Raw genomic sequence first — 22,340 nt, 5'->3', positions numbered from 1 at the left:
AGTCTTCTGTTCGTACAGTAGAACGCTAAATAACTGTACAGCATTGTATTTAACCTCAAAATCAAGGATGGATGTAATCAAACCAACTCGTGCCAATGAGAGTGAATAGGGCGATCGCCCGTTTAAGGGTGTGGGTAAGTCACGGGAAGTAGACCGCGTTGACGCACTGCTCTATCTAGCACAAGCGTAAGGAATCCATATTGTTTATATCGATGTATGATACATAGCCTCCACACAACGCAGGTTTTCTACATTTTCATGAAATTTATGTACTAAAATAATGTTTACTTCAAAGAACTAATAGAAAAGTATATTCAAACTATACTAAATTTTGTGTTTAACTTAAATTAAATCATACCATTACTTTACTATCAATTAATTTCTCAGTACCTATTCTTATTTCGATAATTCCTCTGGGCTACGCCCCACTTGTACTTAAAGTAGCGAAAACATCCCATCTTGGTGTCTAAAGTTGTGTATTATTAATTAAATGAGCCTGTCAAATGTTACCAACAGTTCTGCATAAACATTTTTTATTGTTTACAATTTGTTTACATTTATAATATGTAAATTTTCTAATAAGTAGCCATAAATTTAATGCCGTTTTAGATTTCAGTGATTAGGTAAGTAAATTATTAATCTACTTTAAAAAATGTCGTAAAACCCAAGAAAATCGGAATTTAACTCCGAAGGCTCCCTTTGAAGCAGTTGACAGGTACTATGCTAGATGAAATGTCGCTGTGTTATTGTTTTGAACTAATGCACCATTCCAGCTGTAAATGTTCTAAAATATTAAAACATTTATATTAAAACTGTTACTATAAATTTAAACACTGATATAAAACTCATCTTCGTTCTCTTCTTTTAATAGAAGAAGGCTTCTTTGATCTGTGTTATATAATATTTTCTTGATCGGGAAATAAAACAAAATAAACTATGGAATAAAACATACTAAGAGTAAAGTAAATTACAATAGCCATAATTATATACTTTTTTACATATTTCCTTGATTGTGCAACAAAGAAAACTCAAAATCGACGTCATAAATATACTCCACTCGAACCAGCAGTAGTCATAAACGTGCAACGCCCACTAAATTGCGTACAAAGCGGCGAATAACTGCTAGCAGTGCAGATATAAGAAAATATAGTGTAACTTTTACTTTACATTTAAAAACTGTTATGAAACCTATCTTAGTTGTCTTTTGACAAAAGTAGGTTTCTCAGAGCCTTGTATGTATATATATATATATATATATATATATATATATATATATATATATATATATATATATATTCTTGATTGGGAGAGAGGCAAAATCAGCTTTGGAATGAAGACCGAAGTAAATGAAAATGATCATAAATATACCATCTTTTAACATAATTTCTTGATCGTGGGAAGAAGGCAAATTCAACATTGGCGTCGGAAATATAATTCACTCGATTCGGAAGTGCTCATACAGCTGCAAAATCTGTAATATTGCGTGCGAAGCCGCGGGTAACTGATAGTAATATTATAAATGTAAAAGTCCCTTTATTTGTTTGTTTTGCTTACACGCATAAACTATTCTTCCAATTGTACTGAAAATTTGCGTGGGCATTCTTAGGAACCCTGTGATAAATATAGGGCTGTTACTATTTTAAAATTCTCTCTGGGCTACGCCCTACTGGTCTCTACAATAACCAAAAAAACCCATCTTAGTCTCTAAAATTACAAAATATTAATTGAAAGATCCTGTTAATGTAATCAATTGTTTGTGTTATTATTTATTTTGTTATCGCATTCATATGTTCATTTAACAACATTTTTACAATAATATTTATGTTTCGTAATAGCCGTGAATGTTTATGTGCAAGAATTTATAGATACTCAAGACTGGATGCTTCCTTGACATTACGAAAAACAAGACTATAAATGATTACTGAAATGTTGCATAATCTTCATAAAGATCTCCTCCTTATACCGGGACTAGATGATTTTAACCGAACTGGATTTTTCAGGCCCATATGTATTTTTCTTTGTCGTGGCAAGATAAACTCAACTATAGCTCTGGAAATGTCTCAGAACAAAAGAAGATTGCAAGAGACGTAAGTAGACCCTTTTTGACAGGAGTAGTTTTGTGAGATGTACATATGTATATATTTTATTGGTCGGGACAATAAAGTAAACTCAAATTTTACCCCATGCATACATTCAACCGTTAACTAATAATAATAATAAGGACCTGAAGTAGGCGTTTTTTGGTTTGGCTGGAGTAGGCTTCTCAGTTTTGCGTGTGTACCTAATTATTCTATTTATTTAGAGAACGTGAGAAATTCTAATATGCCACTGAAAGTATCTTACGGGAAGTTAATGCTTTTTGACAGGAGTAGGTTTCTTAGGTCTTACAAATTCACACACCCATACGTATAAATATTTTGTAGATTGAGTAAATAAGGCAAGCACAACTATACATTAGGCAAGTGTAAATACATTAGACTAGTAGTGAATTTAAACTCCGGGAAATAGATACTTTTTGACCCAAGTACACTTCTCAGTCCTAAGTAGGTAAATATATTTCCTTCGTCGGGACAAAAGGAAAACTTAACTAATGCACTTGAAATATATTATACCGGAAGTAGATCACAAGAGATGGAAATAAGCGCTTTTTTACCGAGGAGTTTTTTTTTAGACCTATGTGTATATTTTATTTATGAGGGCAACGTGGCCAACTCAGTTGTGTCATCGGAAATATAATTAATTTGAACCAGAAATAATGTTATACACGCCAAACTTGATATAAGAGTTTACTTCTACTTTGTACTGTCACACGTGTGTGATAGTGTGATGAAAAATACGTGATTGCTTGCGAGTACTTTTATGTTCGGAGGAATTACTGTGTTCGGAAATCGTCGTAGACCCTTTGGGAAGTTACTTGGTTCTCAATCTCCTAGACATCCTACATAAAATGATAAAACAGATACTCATGTTGAAGTAAATTAAATTCTCTACAACACTCCTTTTTACATACTTTTGTGGAGTGAAGACCTGAGGAAATGGAGATAGAGTTGTGGAAAAAATACGTTGCCTAATGATGTTTTAAAAAACTACCAATCTACGAGACCAAAACTGTAAGAACAAGACAGCTTTTGTAGGACAAACCTCTACTGATATATAAGCGAAACCCCCAAAAAATTACTTTTGAAGCAACCCTCCCCCCCATCATCCCTCTTATGCCACCCCTAAGGTTGAGAACTTATAATATGTCATACTACCAGGTACTCCGTGGTTTTTCAGTTATTTTTCTCCTTCTAAAATCATTCATTGGCTGGGATATTTTGTGTCTTTTTAGGATTTATAAGCTAATTAAATGAGTTAATAGACAATAATTAAAATTAATTATACAAATAGAAAGGACCAAATCTTGTCACATGAAATATAATACGGTTAAGCTTTTTTATTTTCTTTTAATTATAGTTTATTACATTTTTATACAAGTTGATTTTAAAAGCTCGTTATAAACAAAGTTGAGCAAGAATAAAGTTCTTAGATGATGCCCAATCCAACAACACTTGTATTTATATTGTACATAGCTGGGATTACTTGCGTCTAAAATTCGACTCGTGGGGTTGGAAAAAGTTTACGTCTGTCTGAACGATTTCTCGAAAATGAACTGACCAATGAACTTGAAATTTAAACTTGGAATTCGGTTGAGCATCATTTATGGCTCTCAATAGGCTGTCGCACTTTCTCTTTTGCGTGCCGGAGAGGTATTTAAAAATTCGTTATGATTCTCCCCTCGTTCTTAGGACAACGAGGAAGAGATAATAAAAATAGCCATTTGTATACATAGTTAATTTCAAGAAACTTAATAAAGAGCCTTATTTGTAATATCTTTGAATGCCAACTCAGTGGTGATATTTAAAGCATAATTAGATAACTTACCTCAATTTGCAAACATTTCACAGAATATTACACACCTGTGGCGACTGAAAGTATTTGGGTCATACTCTTATATCTTTATTTTTGGAAAGCTTCATTTACAAAAAGTGAGAGATTCTGCTTTCTTAAATAAAATACGGTATATTTTGTTAAATATCTTTGGCCAAATAACAATATGATAATAAATACTCGTTTGACGAAACTTAATAATATTATCTAAGGTCCACGGTTCACACTTACCATTCATATTTACGGTTCACTCGAAACATTGTTTACATAATTAAATTCATGAAACAATTTGGACAATCTATAGAGTGTTGAACCAGAAACTTTAGATGTAAGTTACGATACCAGCTCATTCCAGTAAAAGTCTTTAAAACTGTCTGACTTCGATTCAATTTATATAAAATTATAAAAACTCCTTTTTACTAATTTTCTGTGAAATGAACACTTCAGCCACTGGAGACATAATTTTGGTAAAAAATGTGTTCTCTACGGGGTTTTTAAAAAATTACAAATTTCGTGAGCTTATGTCATTAACGGTAACAGAAACCATTGACACTGTAAGAGCAAAATATTTAGAAAGGTTTCTCAGCTTTAATTTTGTATACATGTAAATGTTCTGTAGGACCTACCAACTAAGATAAAGGTGGAAGGCTAAAAAAGGTACCTTTTGACCAACCCGTCTTTTCCCCTCAACTGTCATCCCAAGGGTTGAGGAGTTTTAGTATGTTATATTTCTAGGCACCCAAACAATGTCCATAGTTGGTATTTAGAATAGAATAGAATAGAATGGAATAGAATAGAATAGAAAACTCTCTTTATTGCAGGAATATACAAACTCAATTTCAAATGAAATTAAACACATGATTAAACCAGTTCATAAATAAACAATAATTGCTTACAACTAACAATAATTACTACTAAATTATTTACTACAAATATGTAAATTCCCGCAAAAGGTAGCCCTTACAGGCATGAAGCCCAATTGTAAGGGAACCCTATGCTAAGGTTTACCTCACCGGTAAAACGAAAATTAAATAAAATCCTTATATTAAATTGGAAATTTTGTTATGTATTTTTCATTAAATAGGTTAAATGGTAAGGTGGTACGCAGCACCAGGTGATGCATGGATCATTGAGGTGGATGTTGCTTAATGCAAAATATCAATTTCATAGGTCAGTTTTTGAGATTTCGTAGAGATAGAATTAAACTTTTCCTGTGCCGGGAGTGATATCAGTCAATAATCCTCTTAAGTTTATACCTTTTTGAATTTTCATACATTTATAAATAAACTTTGTTTTAGTACGGTACACTTTAAATGCTGTGATCTCAGTGTGCTAAATCCCAGTTCATATTTGTACTCAGTGCCTTCATAAATGATATCCACTATGTTTGCAGTACACATTTGTTATTTAAGTAGAGTGCAAGCTGAATACAGGCTCTTGCAAAATTCATATATTAATAACTTTTGAGTTGTGTACAGGAATATAGTGGAATTATACTTTTGTATTATTTACAGTTATGAATAATAATTATAGCCTAACATTCTTGTATTGAGCAGGTGTCTGTATACAGAGTTATTTCAAAAGCTTTTATATCAAAAATTAATTTTACTAAGCCGTTTTTCAAAGGCTTGAAGATTGCTACATCGCAAGGTTGCAGTATGTGGGTAGCATTTGGTAACAAACAGAAAATAAAAATCTGTTTATCAACACAGAAGTTAAAAAGCTCCAAATTGATGTGTGACTTATGGCCATCCAAAAACACCAAGACAGATAGCTGTACTTTAGAATCAACCAGCCATGGATACATTGAATTGGCCTTGTACTCATAAAAAGTACCACTGACCATCCAACCTGAATAACTCCTCCCTATAGAAAATGTGGGAGGGACAGAGTCACGTGGCATCCTTTTGAAAGGATACACAATCATAGGCTGAACTACCTTGCCTGCTGCAGAAAATGTGCATAAAACTGTTATGCACTCTTTTTCTGGCCCAGGAGATATTTCGTAGAAGTTTTTATAGCTCTTTGGCCCAAGAACTTTACCTGATTTTTGGGCAGGTACACATACGTGTTTCATCCAAATTAAAAATCCTGGTTGGATCTTTTGCATTGACATCTTTTAAGTAGTTCTTCAATTCAGAAAACCACTCTCTTATCTGTGGTTCCGTTACAGAGGCTCTTGCCTTTGATATAATTTCCGTACTTTTCTTTGCAATGTTGGGGTGTCTTTTCAAAAAAAGTTCTAGCCATTTCTTTCCTGGCCGGCCGTCACTAAATGGAGTTTCTCTACCCTCGTCTTTTACTATTTTCTGCACAGTGTCCATGACTTCGTCAGCATGCATTGGAAAACCAAGTTTGGCTTTAGCTAAAATCCAGTCTTCCAGCTTTCCTTCTTCTTCGACTGACAGAACTGAAGGAGGGCCCATTTTTCTTTGAATTGGTGCGTCAGAATGTAATTTTGAAATTAGTGTTCCTTTGGGATCACCATACAGTTTAGAAGCTTTGTTTGCAGAAATCCGTCCAGCCTTTACCTCTTGGATGGCCTAAGCTTTTTTTAGGGTTTCTAAGCTGAATTTAAACCTTACATACGGCCTTTTTGAGTTATTTTCCTCATTTCCAGAAGCGTTGTTGTTCTCTGCTTCAGCCATGACTCTGAAAAGAAAAGCTAAATTAAAATTGGAGTTAAGATATAATCAACTGAATTATTTTATTTTACTGTTGCCAGTAAATGACCGATTCTGATCCCTTAAATGACCACCAACTTTAACCCCCGGTCATTTACTGGAAGAAGATGACTAAGGCATATTCCAGCTGATTGGTAAAAGTCTGCTGCTATTGAACATTCTATAATAAACAGCTCACTTCAGAAAAAAAAAATAATAACTTGAATCCAGTGAATGACCGAAATGGTCATTCATTGGTTATTCCTAGGGATCCGATTTAGTAATATGACCACCTGTTTTCACGTAAAAGGTTTGAGGTTATCTTGGTGAAATCACTTTCAGACAAAAGTATAGGCTTTGAATAACAATATAAATAGCTACAAACATAACAAAACTTCTTAGTTGTCTACAATAAATGATGTCAACACTTACCTGACATACGGGATTCTTATTGCTGGTGTAGTGATTAGTGGAAGTCGAAGACACTGCTACTAACTATCAAATAAATCAACCACTGCTTTCCCTCCAAAATGTTATGGAACTGGATGCAGTCTAGAGAATGACCACAGATGTTTTTTAATATTAGTTGTGATTGGTCAGGATGCTCTGTTTTCTTAATATTATTTTTTTTATGAAAAACGGTCATTCACTGGGGGGTGGTCATTCACTGGTGCACTCACCCTATAACAAATTAATATTATTTTAAAAGTTACCGATAGAAAAGTAGTACAGATTATAAAAAAAGAACAACTTACATCGTTTATATTATGGATATTTATAGAAATAAATAAGAAATAGGCTATATCTCTAATATATTATTCTTGTTTGACTGTTTAATATTTTGCTCATTTAAATTTTATGATTCTCTGAAGCACTAAGCAAGAAATAAATCGATTTTTGGTTATTAATAGACTAAAAGTAAAGGAACTAAATAATTGACACATTCAAGAGTTTATGGGTTTTTTTTTAATCTAATGCTTTAAATATTATTCCATTTTCTCAAATAGCATTAATTTAAACTTAAAAACTAAACTCAAAATGCAAAATGACATATATAATTAAATCCAAGATAATTGTACTTATTCTTCTTGTAAATTTCTTGTAGTTTCTGAAAATAAGAAAACAAAGTTATAAGGTTAGAAATCTCAATTTCACTAGTAAAGGTCCCGTTACTTAAGTAAATTCAAAATTAAATTTACTCACAGTTAGAGTACGACTCTTTAAATATGCTCCTTTTGGTAGCCAATAGTAATTTAAAATAAATATCTCGTAATATTTATCATATGACACCCTGTATTCTTATCAGTCGTTTTAAATTGAACCTTTTTATAAACTACTCAGAATTACTACTTTAATTACCAATAATTCCTTGTAGAGTAATAACAAATGTTATATTCTTCCTGTATTCCGGAAAGATGTTTAAAAAAGCTGTGCTTATGAAATTTTTAATTGTACCTAAACTAAACGCTATTGCACCACATTAACCAGCAATGATTTCTGAATGTTTACACTACATCTATTGGCTGAGCGTTAGCGCCAACAAGCCAAGATTAGAACTTTCCATACATTAAAATAATAAATGCAAAATACATAACATGCAATATAAAGTTTCATAACAGTCTTAAGACAGAGCCAACAAGGAAATAGCGAAGTAGGTCACGTAAGTTGAGTTATGCCATTATACTTGGGTGCCGCTTAAGAAACCTCGCAAACTGAAGTGGAAACGAGCTATTCTGCAAGACTATAACCATAAACTTGCAGTATGTCTTGCTTTATGACGTGTGTTGTTGTTGCTATTCCGCAGTAGTTAAACACTTCAGCTGTGGTAACACTTGAAGCAAAGCAAGTCATAGAGGAGTTTATAATTGGCAGTGGTAGTTTTAAGTTTGAATGTGTAAGTTTGTACATTTTACACAAAAAAAACTCTCCATTGTATCTCCAATGAGCTTCCATACTTTAAAGGTGAAAAATGTATAGTCAAACATTTAGATTAACAAGTCCATACATCAAAAGTGTGTTCATTAAACTGTATATTGTAATACATCTTCAGTCTACAAAATTCTAAATAAATATTAACTTCAGTTAAAGTACAACGCATGTATTATATTAAACATACGAGTATAAGTTACGTTCTATATTAGTTCATTATAATTTTTAACCCGTTTTATATTTATTCTTGGAATTTACTTATTGGGCTTCCTCAAATATTTTTATTTATTTTTTTTTTTACCTCTACGCCATCCTTCGGTCATGTGTTACGATTTTAATTACAAGTTAGGATTATGCCACACCACGTGGTGCTTAACAGGCTTCGCGGAGATCGCATACAAAATTTAAAATCTATCTCTTGAAATTCATGCGGGCAAATAGACAGAAAAATCGTAGAGGGTAGATATGTTTAAATCCCACGGCAGACAACAGAGAAGTTTGTCAGCATGCTGAGGGATGATTTCAATGACGCTCAGCCAAATCTCATGGTATTACATGCACCTTCGTAGAATTAATTCTTTATTATGCAAAATGTAATGTTTACATATGAAAACTTCTCGAGATCCCTCCGGACATATTTTGAACTGGGCTAGAGGTAGTGCTGGTTGAAATCTTGTCTGTGACGGCAACACTTTTTATTGGTACCTTCGGCCTATAGCCTATGAGGACGGGCAAAATATGAAAATGAGACTAAATTATCACGAAATATTTTCATTCTTGTTAATTAAGTTTGATTTCATAGTAATTTTTGAATAATACAAGTCCCCAAAAATATGTTATTAGTGTAGGATGGTTAGGCCATATGCATAGATGTCATAAATTCTAATATGATTTCCTCAGTTATTATTTATTGTTTTTGTTTGTACAAATATTTTGCTAGCGCTCAGCCAAGTTCTATGGAGTGACAAGAATCATTATGAATTTAGTGTAGCCTAAATGTATCATACCTATGTATATGCCTATCATGTACAGGAGGATGGTGTGAAAACACATTTAATAGCTGTAAAATGCTCTTTGTTTGAAGGTTATTTTTGACGATGGAAGGATTGTGAAGGAAACAGGATTTTTCCGGACATTTGCCATCATTCGTAAAAATGCTGCCTTTTCATTCGTTCAGGTATAAAATTTGCCTTTATGTTTTGAGATGACCCAGGACTATTGAAATACCAAATTGTAAGAATTATTTTATAGGATAAGTTGTAATTTTTATTAATTTATTTAATTTAAGCAGTTTTTCGCTTTAATGGCATAGTAAATTATTAATAAATAAAAATATTCCATAAATATTTCTTTCATCTCGAAGTTCTGTTTCTTTACGGCTAACTTTAAGTTGTAGTTTTTGTTTTCATTTCGTGTTTCGTTCTAGCCTTATTTAGTATAACTTTGCTGTAGCAGTAAAGGTTTTTCTTAAGAATGTAGGATAAGGAAGAAATTTAAATTACTTACCATTACTAGTACATCATACAATATTAAGATATAGTTAGCAAAGAAGAAAAAAGTGGTGTACTAATAACCAAATTAAATACGTGTATTTTGTGAAATAACCATTAAAAAAATAGTATAGTCTCATACTATAATAACAAATGAATTTAAGTTATAACTTAAAATACTTCAGTTGATTTGTTTAGGACTTACAGATACAGTACTTATTTGATTTTATGACACTTAAGGTTTTATGCCAATTTAATAAAAAACTGACATTTAGCCAGCACATTGGGGCACATAAAAACATTAACCAAAGAATATTTTTTCTACACTAACCAAATACAACATTTTTGAGGTATTACATGTTCAAAGTTTAAACAATTCACAACCCTACTGTTGATAAATCCAGTTTTAAAACACTAAACATTTTCGTGGCGAACAAAATGTAAGAAACAATCTAATCGCGTGTCCAAGGTTTTCAGAATAAACATGTGATTATTTCGTGAATTAGGACGCCTTATTGAACTTTTTAAATAACTGAGTGATCTGCCAATACAATATCTCCGATTATGACTACGTGCTATCTTCCGTTGTTATCCTGTTGGGCTTCAAAGACAGAATCAATTAAAATTTCGCTAGTTTGGCAATTGACGGGTCAACAATGATACATCATGCTGGCAGTGCTCCGCACGATTTGACTTAGGGGGGGGGGAGGGATCAGTGCGAGGGGTGCGTCCAATTACCAATCCCGGGCTGGCCGACACGGTCACGATATGGATGAAGACAGATCGGCCGAGGGCTGTCGTTTCACTCAATCCTCCAGGAAGCGGCAGCTGCACAAGTTATTAAACTCACAATTTGTTAATGGTTTTAATAATCTCTTGTCCCGTTCCGCGGCTGCGCCCCGAACTGTCTGTTGTGGCGTTGACTGATTATCTTCATAACTCTGAAATATTACAATATTCCTGAATAATGGAAGATCGGAACGAGTTTTGTGTAGAGTTAGAAGGGTTTAACTCTCATTATTAGGGGGATTAGAATACGCTTGAACTGTGATACAACTTCCTGCCAGGAAATCGTCACGTAGGACGTAGCTCACAACAAACACGGCTTGTATAAATGAGTTGACACGCTTGTTACCGAGTTTATAACAAGTAACTGGAGGAACTGAGATACAACTTCCTGCCAGGAAATCGTCACGTTGGACGTAGCTCACAACAAATACGGCTTGTATAAATGAGTTGACACGCTTGTTACCGAGTTTATAACAAGTAACTGGAGGAACTGAGATACAACTTTCTGCCAGGAAATCGTCACGTAGGACGTAGCTCACAATAAATACGGCTTGTATAAATGAGTTGACACGCTTGTTACCGAGTTTATAACAAGTAACTGGAGACATCCGTGTGAAATCCTGCGGAAGTTGATCGCCGTTCTGACTTCAATGGGAGATAAATTGTACGATCTCACTTAAACACTCGGTGTGTCAGGTAGGTGTTTGTGTGAAAGGTGTAAATATAGAGTAGCTGTGTAACTCTTTGCCTCCATAAACCTGGTTTAACGGTTGTACTTTTACGTGGGCAATAAAACTCTATTACTGCGCCTTTCCCTGGACTCTTGAGATGGTTTGCAGACTTATCTCTTCAGTGGCAAAGTAACACTCGTATGTAACACGGAACCTTTTTCTTGCTTCAGTATTGCGATGGGAAAACGATTAGAATGGCCCTTCACTCAATGTTGTGTAAATTCATTAACTTCGGTCTGATAAATCCATAACATTTTCATTGAATTCTATGTAGTAGTTATTTTTTAAATCCGAACTATTTAGTTCCTTGCAATATACATATTTGAGATGGGCGTAGATAAAGGTAGTTTCAAAAGCTATAAAAAAGCTTTTGAAGTTGTAAGTTGAAAGGTCAAAAAAGGACAAATGTCTTCTCGTATATAGGCAAGTGTCCTCTTTTGGAATTACAGGCAGGCACAACCAACCCACAAAAATTCTTTTACTACTTGATCAATGAGCACTACGCCAAGGATGGGCTCCTGGCTTAAAACTTTCTTTTTTTTTCAAGAATGGTTCGTTACTGTTTAACAATAAAGATGCGTTGTTCTAGGCTTTAATAAATATCTCACCATGGTTGTGTTTTGGTGAGGTTTCAGAAATTGAGATTCTTTTTAAACAAAGTGATCCAGAGTATAAACTATATTATAGACCTTCTATTATGAAATTCCTAATCAATTATTAACGATATCTTGCTCTCACGTTCCTAGCTAATTAATTATTAGCGATATCTTGCTGTCATTTTCCGAACTAATAAATTGCCGATGTTTTATAATGGAACGGATCACCCATTTTTATATTTGAGAATATCTGAAGTGAATTTTATAAAATTATTATCCTGCCATCTACCTTTCTATGATAAATAACTTTCTTTAAGATAACTTCACAGTCATTCAAGTAGGATTGTAGTCATTTAACCTCTTTATTGTTGGTTTGTGAACCGATTCGCACGTCTCTGGATAATGTAACATTAAAGAGGAGCTATTCCTGGCGTAGTTTTGGCGATTATCCAGTTTTTTTCAGCTACCTTATTCAGGAGCTCAAATTTGGTAGTGTAAAAATTGGTCACAATTACTCAATGCTCAGTAAGTAATATTGTCACTTTATGCAGGACATTTAATACGGGCGATACTTGTGTATGATTTTGAGCTATCAATATTTAGACAATTTACTACTAATATCTACGTACAATATCTTTATCGCGTTTTTTTGTTGCAAAGCTGGAGAGCGATGCCGCTCAAAGTATGACAGGGTGGTGATCACAATACCGTGCAACAACAATAAAGAAAGTTTAAAAGTTATTAGCTGTAACAGAACTTCGTCTTCTAGCTACAGATCAGATTTTTATCTTCGTAGTTGTCTTCTTCCTGGTATTTTCTTACTAACTTTCAAAAAGAGAGTACGGGTATGTAATTTAGAAAGGATTTATTAAAATATTACAATGTTATTTATATTAATAGTGATTTGGTTATAAAGTCCTTCTGGATGCAAGTAGCTGGTTCTCTCAATGCTTGTTGTCCTGAAGAATCTTCGTTCCGGTCCGGTAATTGAAATAAGCACAATTATTTTGGGTTGGCTAAAGATTCATTTTAAAAGAGCTTTTAGTATCAAACATTTTCTTAAAGAATTAATTGTTGGTTCTAATCAACAACAATCTATGCTATATGTTTTTTCCGAAAAAACATAAGCTAATTGCATACAATTGTATAATACTTTTCTACTCTGCAAAATAAAGGACCAACATATATGTTTAGTAAGATTCAAATTAAAACTATAATATAATATAAAGTAACACTAACATACGTTTTTAGAATTGGAAAACATAATTAACCTGATAACTTTAGTGACTTGGCTCACTGAAAAAAACTATCTTCAATATACTAAGACCTTGAATAATTATAACTATGAATAATTATAATGACATGATAGGGAATTGCATAAATTGACTTATTCGTGAAAAGTTCAAAAAGATCCATTCATAAACTGTTGTGTGTATTAAATTCATGGCTATTAATAAACGAAATACCTTTTTAAAGTCTTAATGCAATTTTTTAGACCTTTATTAAATCTAAGGCGTGAAAGTTTTAATATTTAAAACGTCCACGAACCTCAGATCTTAAATTAATAAATTAATATAAATTGATTTTTTTTATAAGTCTTGAATCGGTCGTTAAATAACTCAATTGATTATAAAATCGTTGAAACCTTAAATTAGAGTGGTTTAAAACTTTTCTTAGATATAATATCATCAACTTTGCCTTGTTTCTAGGACAATAGACAATAGACCGAGCGACGTTGTGCCCGAATGACTCGTGTCTTAAACAACAAAGTTGCGACCCAATAAATTATAGCTGGCCGTGAAACTGAGAGAACCTTTGCCAAAACTATATTTTAGATTTCTGACTGTAATACAGCACTGGCGTGATGATTTGTTTTGTTCAAAAATATAAACATTTTTATAAATTTATTTTTTCCTCAACGTTACAAATCTTGCTTATTACATTTTGTCTTAGGCTTATTTCCAGACTGATCTTTAAATAGAAAAAACTGTACAGTAGTATAATTCTAGAACATAAAATAGTTTGGTTTTGAGAGAAAACAGTTACCTCTAAGGCAATGTCTATTTGAAGGACAGTAACTAAACTAAAATTTAGCAAAAGCAAAACAGTTCAGAATGTACTGAGGATTTTTAGCTATACAAGTAATAAAGAATAATAGCATTTTGTTTACAATAGAATTATAAACATTAGCTCCAATAAATATCTTTATGATAAATATAAATATTGATTTTTTTCAATAATTTTACTGTGGCCCCCTTTTAAATTCTTCAGGCCTATCTATTTTGTCTCGTATCAACATCCAGACGTGACAGCGACTTTACAGAATTACGAATCTATTAGAAATATAACGAAAAATCCATGCCTTTCTTATAACCCCACTTTAAGGGGAGGGATTCTCTCTACACCAGTGGAATTTTAAATTAGTCATACTAAACGTTTTCAGGGAAATCGCTTAGACCCATTTGATAAATGTTTGTTGATCTCCCTGATAATCGAACCTATGACCTCTCAGTTAGAGAACCGCAGCTTTACTCCTACTCTAGGGTAAATGTCACATATTCTTGATTTTGAATAAGTACACATATTTTTAACGCATTCAGTCAACATTCATTCCAAACGGAATAGTGTATAAAACGCATTTGGTTGTGACTGTGTAAAAACGAGTAGAAACGCTAACCAGTTTAGTTATAATAGGATTTGCTAAGCGCGCTGGGTGAAATACTCGTATTTAATTAAAGGCCCAAATACGCGGTAGGTTGATTGATTGTATATAGTATTTCATAACAGTTGTGAAAGCCCCGTAGCCTCAAAATGGAAGATAACATTTCAGAGACAATAAAGTCAGCTGGTTGAGAAGTTTACAAGTTATTGGCTGTAACAAAACTTTGTCGCCAGGGGGAAACTTTAAACTGCTCATGGTCACTGAACACATTACTGTGATTTGTACGGTTTCTCTCTTGTCAGATATTGGTGAATGGTGATGCAAGTTCCATGTTTCACTAATCACTTTGAACTTCTTGAATTGTAAAATGATACTGTTTAAAAAAACTTATACTCAAAGTACAAGTTAAAACAAATGTTGTGTATGATGGGCCATTAACTTTTAAGTCATTCAGAGTTTCTTCAAGATTAACTAATTTCCTTCATTTTAAAAGTATTCAAGGGTTTAATAACAATCACTCTTACAATATTAATTCATTTGAAGTCTAATGGTACACGTTCTGTTCTGTATTCACCTCACGCTGATTAACTTCCTGTATTAATGTGGCCGAAAGATCAAACAATTGACTAATAGTTACTGAAATATCACATAGAGGGCTTGAAAACGTTTTATGCCTATATCTGTCTACAGACTACGTCTAAATTCGATTGACCTTTAGGTATTAAATATTCTTGAAACTTATTTTACATAAGCAAGATCGAAATGGATGAAGATGCATGCCTTCAAGCATTTGGTTGAAAGTTAGCAAATACAATCACTTGAAAGACATATCGAGAACTTACAGCTAAAGATTTAAAGTTTATCATGTAACTTAACTTCTACATAGGCAAGATCGAGATCGATGATGATGCCTGTCCATGTGATGACCCTCGCCTGGCCGGGATACGGGTACAGCCTCCATATAGTGGACAGTAAACGGGGACAGCAGTCCTCCTGGAAACTTTTTGATAGTAGTTAGAACACTCTTTTCGGACAATGGAGTCAACTATACCAGAAAGCTGTCCCATGGCCACTAAACTTAGGGAAGCTTGTTACGCGATATGTAGTCCAGCGTACTCATTACTTGCATGGTATAATAATAATAATAATAATAATATATATATATATTAATCTCGTACATACTTTTATTAAATTAGTATAAATGGCATTAGCCTAATTACATTTTTCAATAAATATTGAATTATAAAAAGCACTTGTTCCGCCGGGACTCGAACCCGGATCTCTCACTTGCCGGGTGAGTGTGCTAATAATATAATGATTAATAATATATATATATATATATATATATATATATATATATATATATATATATATATATATAATACAATGTGTGTGTAAGGTATAATAATCACTATAACCAAACGTTACTATTTTTGCTTAATAGGTTCTAGTGGGGAGAAGTCTAGCATTGGGTCCATTCAACTTGTAAAAATATTTGAGACAGAGTTATAAATAAATCTTACATCACACTCTAAAGGCAAAATTTCAATATCAAAATTCAATCACTCATGCTACTATAACCTTTTACATCGGTACAGCTATTAATAATAACTTTATTCATGCTATTCGTTTTCTTTCTTATCCACTAATGCAAGATCTAATTACATAAAAATAAAATTTGTTATATTACTTAAATTTTTTTATTACTCTTAACTCCCTGTAAAAGTTATACCTGTATTTTAAATAGTATTTATCAACCTGTTTATACTGAATCTTCCTTTATTACAAAATTTCTTCAAGACATAATTTTACTTTGTATTTAGTTGTTGTACACCTAAGTTATTTAGTCCTAAATTTATTTTTCTTGTATGGTATGAGGTTGAATTCTACGAGAGGATTTGATAACCCTAAATCTGCCTCTGTAATACATGTAATACTGTAATACAATCTGCCTCTGAGTGTAATAATTTTCATTTTGTTCACTTGTATGCATATTACTAATATAAAGTATTTATTTACTTAGTTTTTACAGTAAGTATGTATGGCATTTAAGTTGAATGATCGTTATATAAATAGTATTTAAAGTAGATAAGTTAAAAAACAGAATTAAAAAGTACACTTACTATAATTTATTTACAAATCAAGACATTTACAAATCCAACTGATTTAACAACATTTATTATTATACCTTCTGTGACTGGACCGGAACATACAGAGATAGTCAATCAATGGATTGTTGCGTGTTTCCTAGTCGATCTGCTATCTCGCGGCCAAATCGGTAATCTCGAGTTCTCGGTGGTTAGAAACAGACCGTTTTAAAGTGGCACAATCGATTTTGGGTTGGGAAAATAAATCTTTTGCTAACTCAAGATAACTTCCCTGAATGCAGAGATGTTAAAAAATGTATATGGTCACTCCTCGTGAAATTACAGGTAGGTTAAAAAGTACTCCTTTTGTAATCAGGCCCAAATTTAAACGGCTAAAGTTAAAATGTGAAATTTTTACAGCACGTGCATGACTTCCGGGTGTAACATATTTACTATATTAATAAAAATGTAATTTCGTTATGAAACAAATATTTTTAAAACATTTAACTTTCTTGAATTACACTTAGTCAAATTAATTTTCTTAAGCCGTAAATAAATAAACTTAACAATGAAGTATATATACAACATAACTCCATCGAGTTTAGTTAACTTACTACTAAATGGAAATAATCATTTTTATATCCGTTTTGATATAGGTAAACATCAATTTATAGTCTATTTGTTTACTTTTTTTATATTATGTTTACTCATAGATAATGCTTTATTGTTAATAAAAAACTGTTTATCTGGGAGAACGAATCAAGCCATTCGTTTTATGAAACCCAAAAACTCTTTCTTCAAGCAAAGCCTTCTGCTGAATTTCGATATTCTCGTGCTGACTTATTTATATAGTAGACGATATACTGTAACTGTCTGAGTCATGCGTTCTTCAGATTGTTAACAACATTTCTTAACAACTAGAAAACTACTGCAAGAACGTTTCGTAATGAAACATTGATTTCCAGCCATGAAATAGTTTAAGCTAAGTAAGCTTAAGATATTATTCTAAACCCCCTCGCCTCAACATGTTATTCTAACGTAGGTTAGAACCTGAGTGCCAGTAACTCATAATCTCTATTACTTTCAAAGAAATAACCAACAACGGAACTAGAATGCCTGAGATTTTTCTAGGCATTTACAATCGTTTAATTTTATAAAAACTCTGTAACACCTTTTTACATCAGAGAGTATATTGCTGATTTTGATTTGCCAATGGGCAATGTCAAATGCTTGGAAAAAGCCCTACCACCAACACAAACATTCCACGTCAAAAATACTTTAACAAAGAAGTACGAGGATCCTTGTATAAGGAATTCTATATAGGTGACGTTGGTGAATATGATACAAGTGCAGGACGTTTGGGAATGAATGCATCAGTCATTGTCCACCGAGAAAGAAGACATTTCTAAACTTTACAGGTCTTGAGCTGATGTCTCGATGAAACTGAAATAATCGAGTATTTAGTGTCTGATGTCTACTTTGGAGCTAATATTTCACATGACAATACAAACTATTTAGATCCAAGAGCATTTATAGTTTTTAAAAATCTCAGGTATTAGTCGTCATATAGGTAAGATTGGTTTAAATTCTAGTTATGTTACTACGTTTAGGAAATATCCTAACCAATCTGATAAAAATAACATAAATAAACTAAAACGTTTTAGAAAAGTTCATTGAGAAACAATCGAGTTCAAACAAATTATTTTGAACTCGAAATCAGACACGTAAACAGTACATATATGAATATGCTTCACTGTTCTGATAGAAGACTGCAGGAGTGCAGGTGTCTTGCAGCTGAAGTCCAGTGTAGGGTGGGCTAAATATATTTAGTTGGTGGAAGATACAATGATCTAAATCCAGCGTCTCTCGAAACAGTGGCGTCCGTGGCGCTCAACGCGTTAGAAGTTGTGCCTTGACCTGCGGCTGGCGTGTTGAGCACCCTCCTCTCTACGTGTCGTACGGGTTGTGTTAGTGTCACCTGTTTATATCACTGGACTCATTCATGGTATGCCGTTCATATCGCGTTATACAGTATGTACTTCCTCATTCACACTCACTATCATACGAATGATTTTAACAAATATGTTGTAATCTATTACATTAACTATTCATGTTGTGTGTTTCTCAAGTAAAAATTAAAAAAAATATGGAATGTTAATTAGTATGAATTTTGTATTAATATTAATTGTATCCATTAGGGCAATTTGTATTAATTGGAATTTGTATTGTTTAAAGTCACGCTCATGTAGAACCAAGGTAAATTTTCATCATCTTTGTTTATTCCTGATTACTTTTGTGATCCTGTTGTATCTGAATAGTATCCACAAAATATAAACAATTAATTTTACTTAAACAGTACAGTGTTATACTCTACAAACGTACTCTGAAGTATAAAGCTCGTTATACTTTTTTACAATGCAGTCTACAAAATCAAATTTAGGTACATATTTTCATTTTGTGTCACAGAAGGGAAAATTTATAATAGTTTCACTTCGTATATTTTCTTGTGTTTTATTACGCTAGTTAATCTTTTTCTTATCGGTAATTTCGCCACTGCCAATATTGTTAACAAGAAAAGCACATTAATAACTTACCACACTTTAATCGATTCATCTCAAAAGAAATATTGTTCAACAACTATTTGGATATTTTTTCTGTCAATCTATAATAACCTTCATATCCAAGATTCCTAAATTCACTCATAACATGACAGAGAAACTGTAAGATTGGAAAAGTTAAAGCGTTATTCACCATTAGCCTACCTGTAACACGGACATAAAGGCGGGTGAAACTTTGTAACACAAAGGGTAGTTGATCAGAGAGGCTATAAAAGTCTCTAAGTTATTGGGTGCGCGGCTTCATGGGTCTCCTGGGCCCACTACGAGAACAGCTGAGTGTCTGATATCTGCCGGCCGTACTTCTTTACTTACCAGTACTTGATTTATAATCTGATTAAATTTGCCTTGAGCATTTTTACCGAAATTAATTGGTTCCTTAAACATATAATTATATATTAGTATTGTGTAAAATCTAATTACTTGACATGTATTAATGATTAGAACAGACTCAATAAAATGCCGGGATGAGGATACACGTGCCTGGAGGGGGAGTAGCGGAGTATGACCAGTATCAATGGGCGTGTTTAACATCTCCTGACAGGAATGTACACATCATATACCTGTGTATACAAACACAAGAGCCAACTCCCGCACTTTCGTCAGCTCAATCGTCTCTATCCTACACTTGCCTGGAGTGGGAGTAGCGGAGTATGACCAGTATCAATGGGCGTGTTTAACATCTCCTGACAGGAATGTACACATCATATACCTGTGTATACAAACACAAGAGCCAACTCCCGCACTTTCATCAGCTCAATCGTCTCTATCCTACACTTGCCTGGAGTGGGAGTAGCGGAGTATGACCAGTATCAATGGGCGTGTTTAACATCTCCTGACAGGAAAGTACACATCATATACCTGTGTATACAAACACAAGAGCCAACTCCCGCACTTTCATCAGCTCAATCGTCTCTATCCTACACTTGCCTGGAGCGGGAGTATCACCAGTATCTATGGGCGTGTTTAACATCTCCTCTGACAGGAATGTACACATCATATACCTGTGTATACAAACACAAGAGCCAACTCCCGCACTTTCATCAGCTCAATCGTCTCTATCCTACACTTGCCTGGAGCGGGAGTATCACCAGTATCTATGGGCGTGTTTAACATCTCCTCTGACAGGAATGTACACATCATATACCTGTGTATACAAACACAAGAGCCAACTCCCGCACTTTCATCAGCTCAATCGTCTCTATCCTACACTTGCCTGGAGCGGAGTATCACCAGTATCTATGGGCGTGTTTAACATCTCCTCTGACAGGAATGTACACATCATATACCTGTGTATACAAACACAAGAGCCAACTCCCGCACTTTCATCAGCTCATTCGTCTCTATCCTACACTTGCCTGGAGCGGAGTATCACCAGTATCTATGGGCGTGTTTAACATCTCCTCTGACAGGAATGTACACATCATATACCTGTGTATACAAACACAAGAGCCAACTCCCGCACTTTCATCAGCTCAATCGTCTCTATCCTACACTTGCCTGGAGCGGAGTATCACCAGTATCTATGGGCGTGTTTAACATCTCCTCTGACAGGAATGTACACATCATATACCTGTGTATACAAACACAAGAGCCAACTCCCGCACTTTCATCAGCTCATTCGTCTCTATCTTACACTTGCCTGGAGCGGAGTATCACCAGTATCTATGGGCGTGTTAAACATCTCCTTACAGGAATGTACACATCATATACCTGTGTATACAAAGACAAGAGCCAACTCCCGCACTTTCATCCGCTAAATCGTTTTTTATCCTACAGTTTACAATCTGAACAGCATTATCATCAAAGTAACTCTGACTCTTTGATCCGACTTGTATTTACTTTATGATGCACCCAGCTCTTGTAGATAGCTGACGAGATCGCAGCTGTGCTCCAGCAAGTCGGTCAGTCAGTAAGTAGGCCGGATACACAAATCTCCAGCCCACGCACATTTTAGCGCTAAAGTCTGTTAGTGACGGCTGTAGTCAGACATCGTAAATTTAGTTCTGTCCCTGTCACATGAAATTTTCTACATCATCATTACGGTCAGGCTGCACACTTTTCTTCCATAAGCTACTACCTGGCAAGAAGTACAAATTTTTTAACGTGAATTATATTTTAGTAAATTATATGCGATACACGTACTTGTATCTGGAAATCGTTTAAATCGTGTTCTTTTTTATATTCTTTAGGATTCTTTCTTCTCCTCAACACCGCAAATTGTGTATCATCTAATCATACAGAATTACAGGTTACCAAGTGAATATTACAATATTTTACGCCTAGCCTACATTAAGATGGTGCAGTCAGATTTCGATTGATTTTTCGGTGACAGCTCTTTAATAAATGTTCTCCGAAAGTATAAAGTGGTAATTTGGGCCATCTTGAAATCAGGCCTACTGCAAAGAGGTTGAATGTAAGGAATTTTAAATGTATAGTAAGTACATTGAAACAACCTAATTTACATGAAACATTATTCCAGTCATTTCATTAAAAACATATTGTTCCGTATTTATCCTATGTATAGACTGCAATTTTTTGTAATTTTATAGAATGTTTCTAAAACTGTTTTATGAATCATGAAGGATGAACAAACTTAGTAGACGATTTAAGTAATATAACGTATTTTATGACTCTGAAGAAGCACGGTAACAGAATTTTAATATATTGGTAACTAAAAATATATTCTGATTTTCAAGCGATCACTTGAGAGGCTGAACAAATTAAATTATGTCTGTATCTCTTATTTTAAAAATGAACATACCTGTTAACTTGAACAATTTGCATGAAGCTTCACTTTCAAATTGTATAGGTACCACTTAGGTCGCTAATTGTGCATGTCACATTA

At 33.7% G+C, this 22,340-nt stretch overlaps 1 protein-coding gene across 1 annotated transcript in view; it reads left to right on the top strand.

Moving 5' to 3' along the window:
- The window catches only part of LOC124360104, a 73,800-nt gene extending 53,512 nt beyond the window's left edge, over window positions 1-20,288 (top strand). The window contains exon 7 of the mRNA XM_046813462.1: window positions 20,037-20,288. Within this exon, the coding sequence (XP_046669418.1) occupies window positions 20,037-20,288 (252 nt within the window). The remainder of the gene's footprint in view (window positions 1-20,036) is intronic.
- The last annotated feature ends 2,052 nt before the right edge of the window (window positions 20,289-22,340 follow it).

The sequence above is a fragment of the Homalodisca vitripennis genome, chromosome 1 (assembly GCF_021130785.1).
Source record: "Homalodisca vitripennis isolate AUS2020 chromosome 1, UT_GWSS_2.1, whole genome shotgun sequence".
Lineage (NCBI taxonomy): Eukaryota > Metazoa > Arthropoda > Insecta > Hemiptera > Cicadellidae > Homalodisca > Homalodisca vitripennis.
This window is presented reverse-complemented; position numbering and strand designations above follow the sequence as displayed.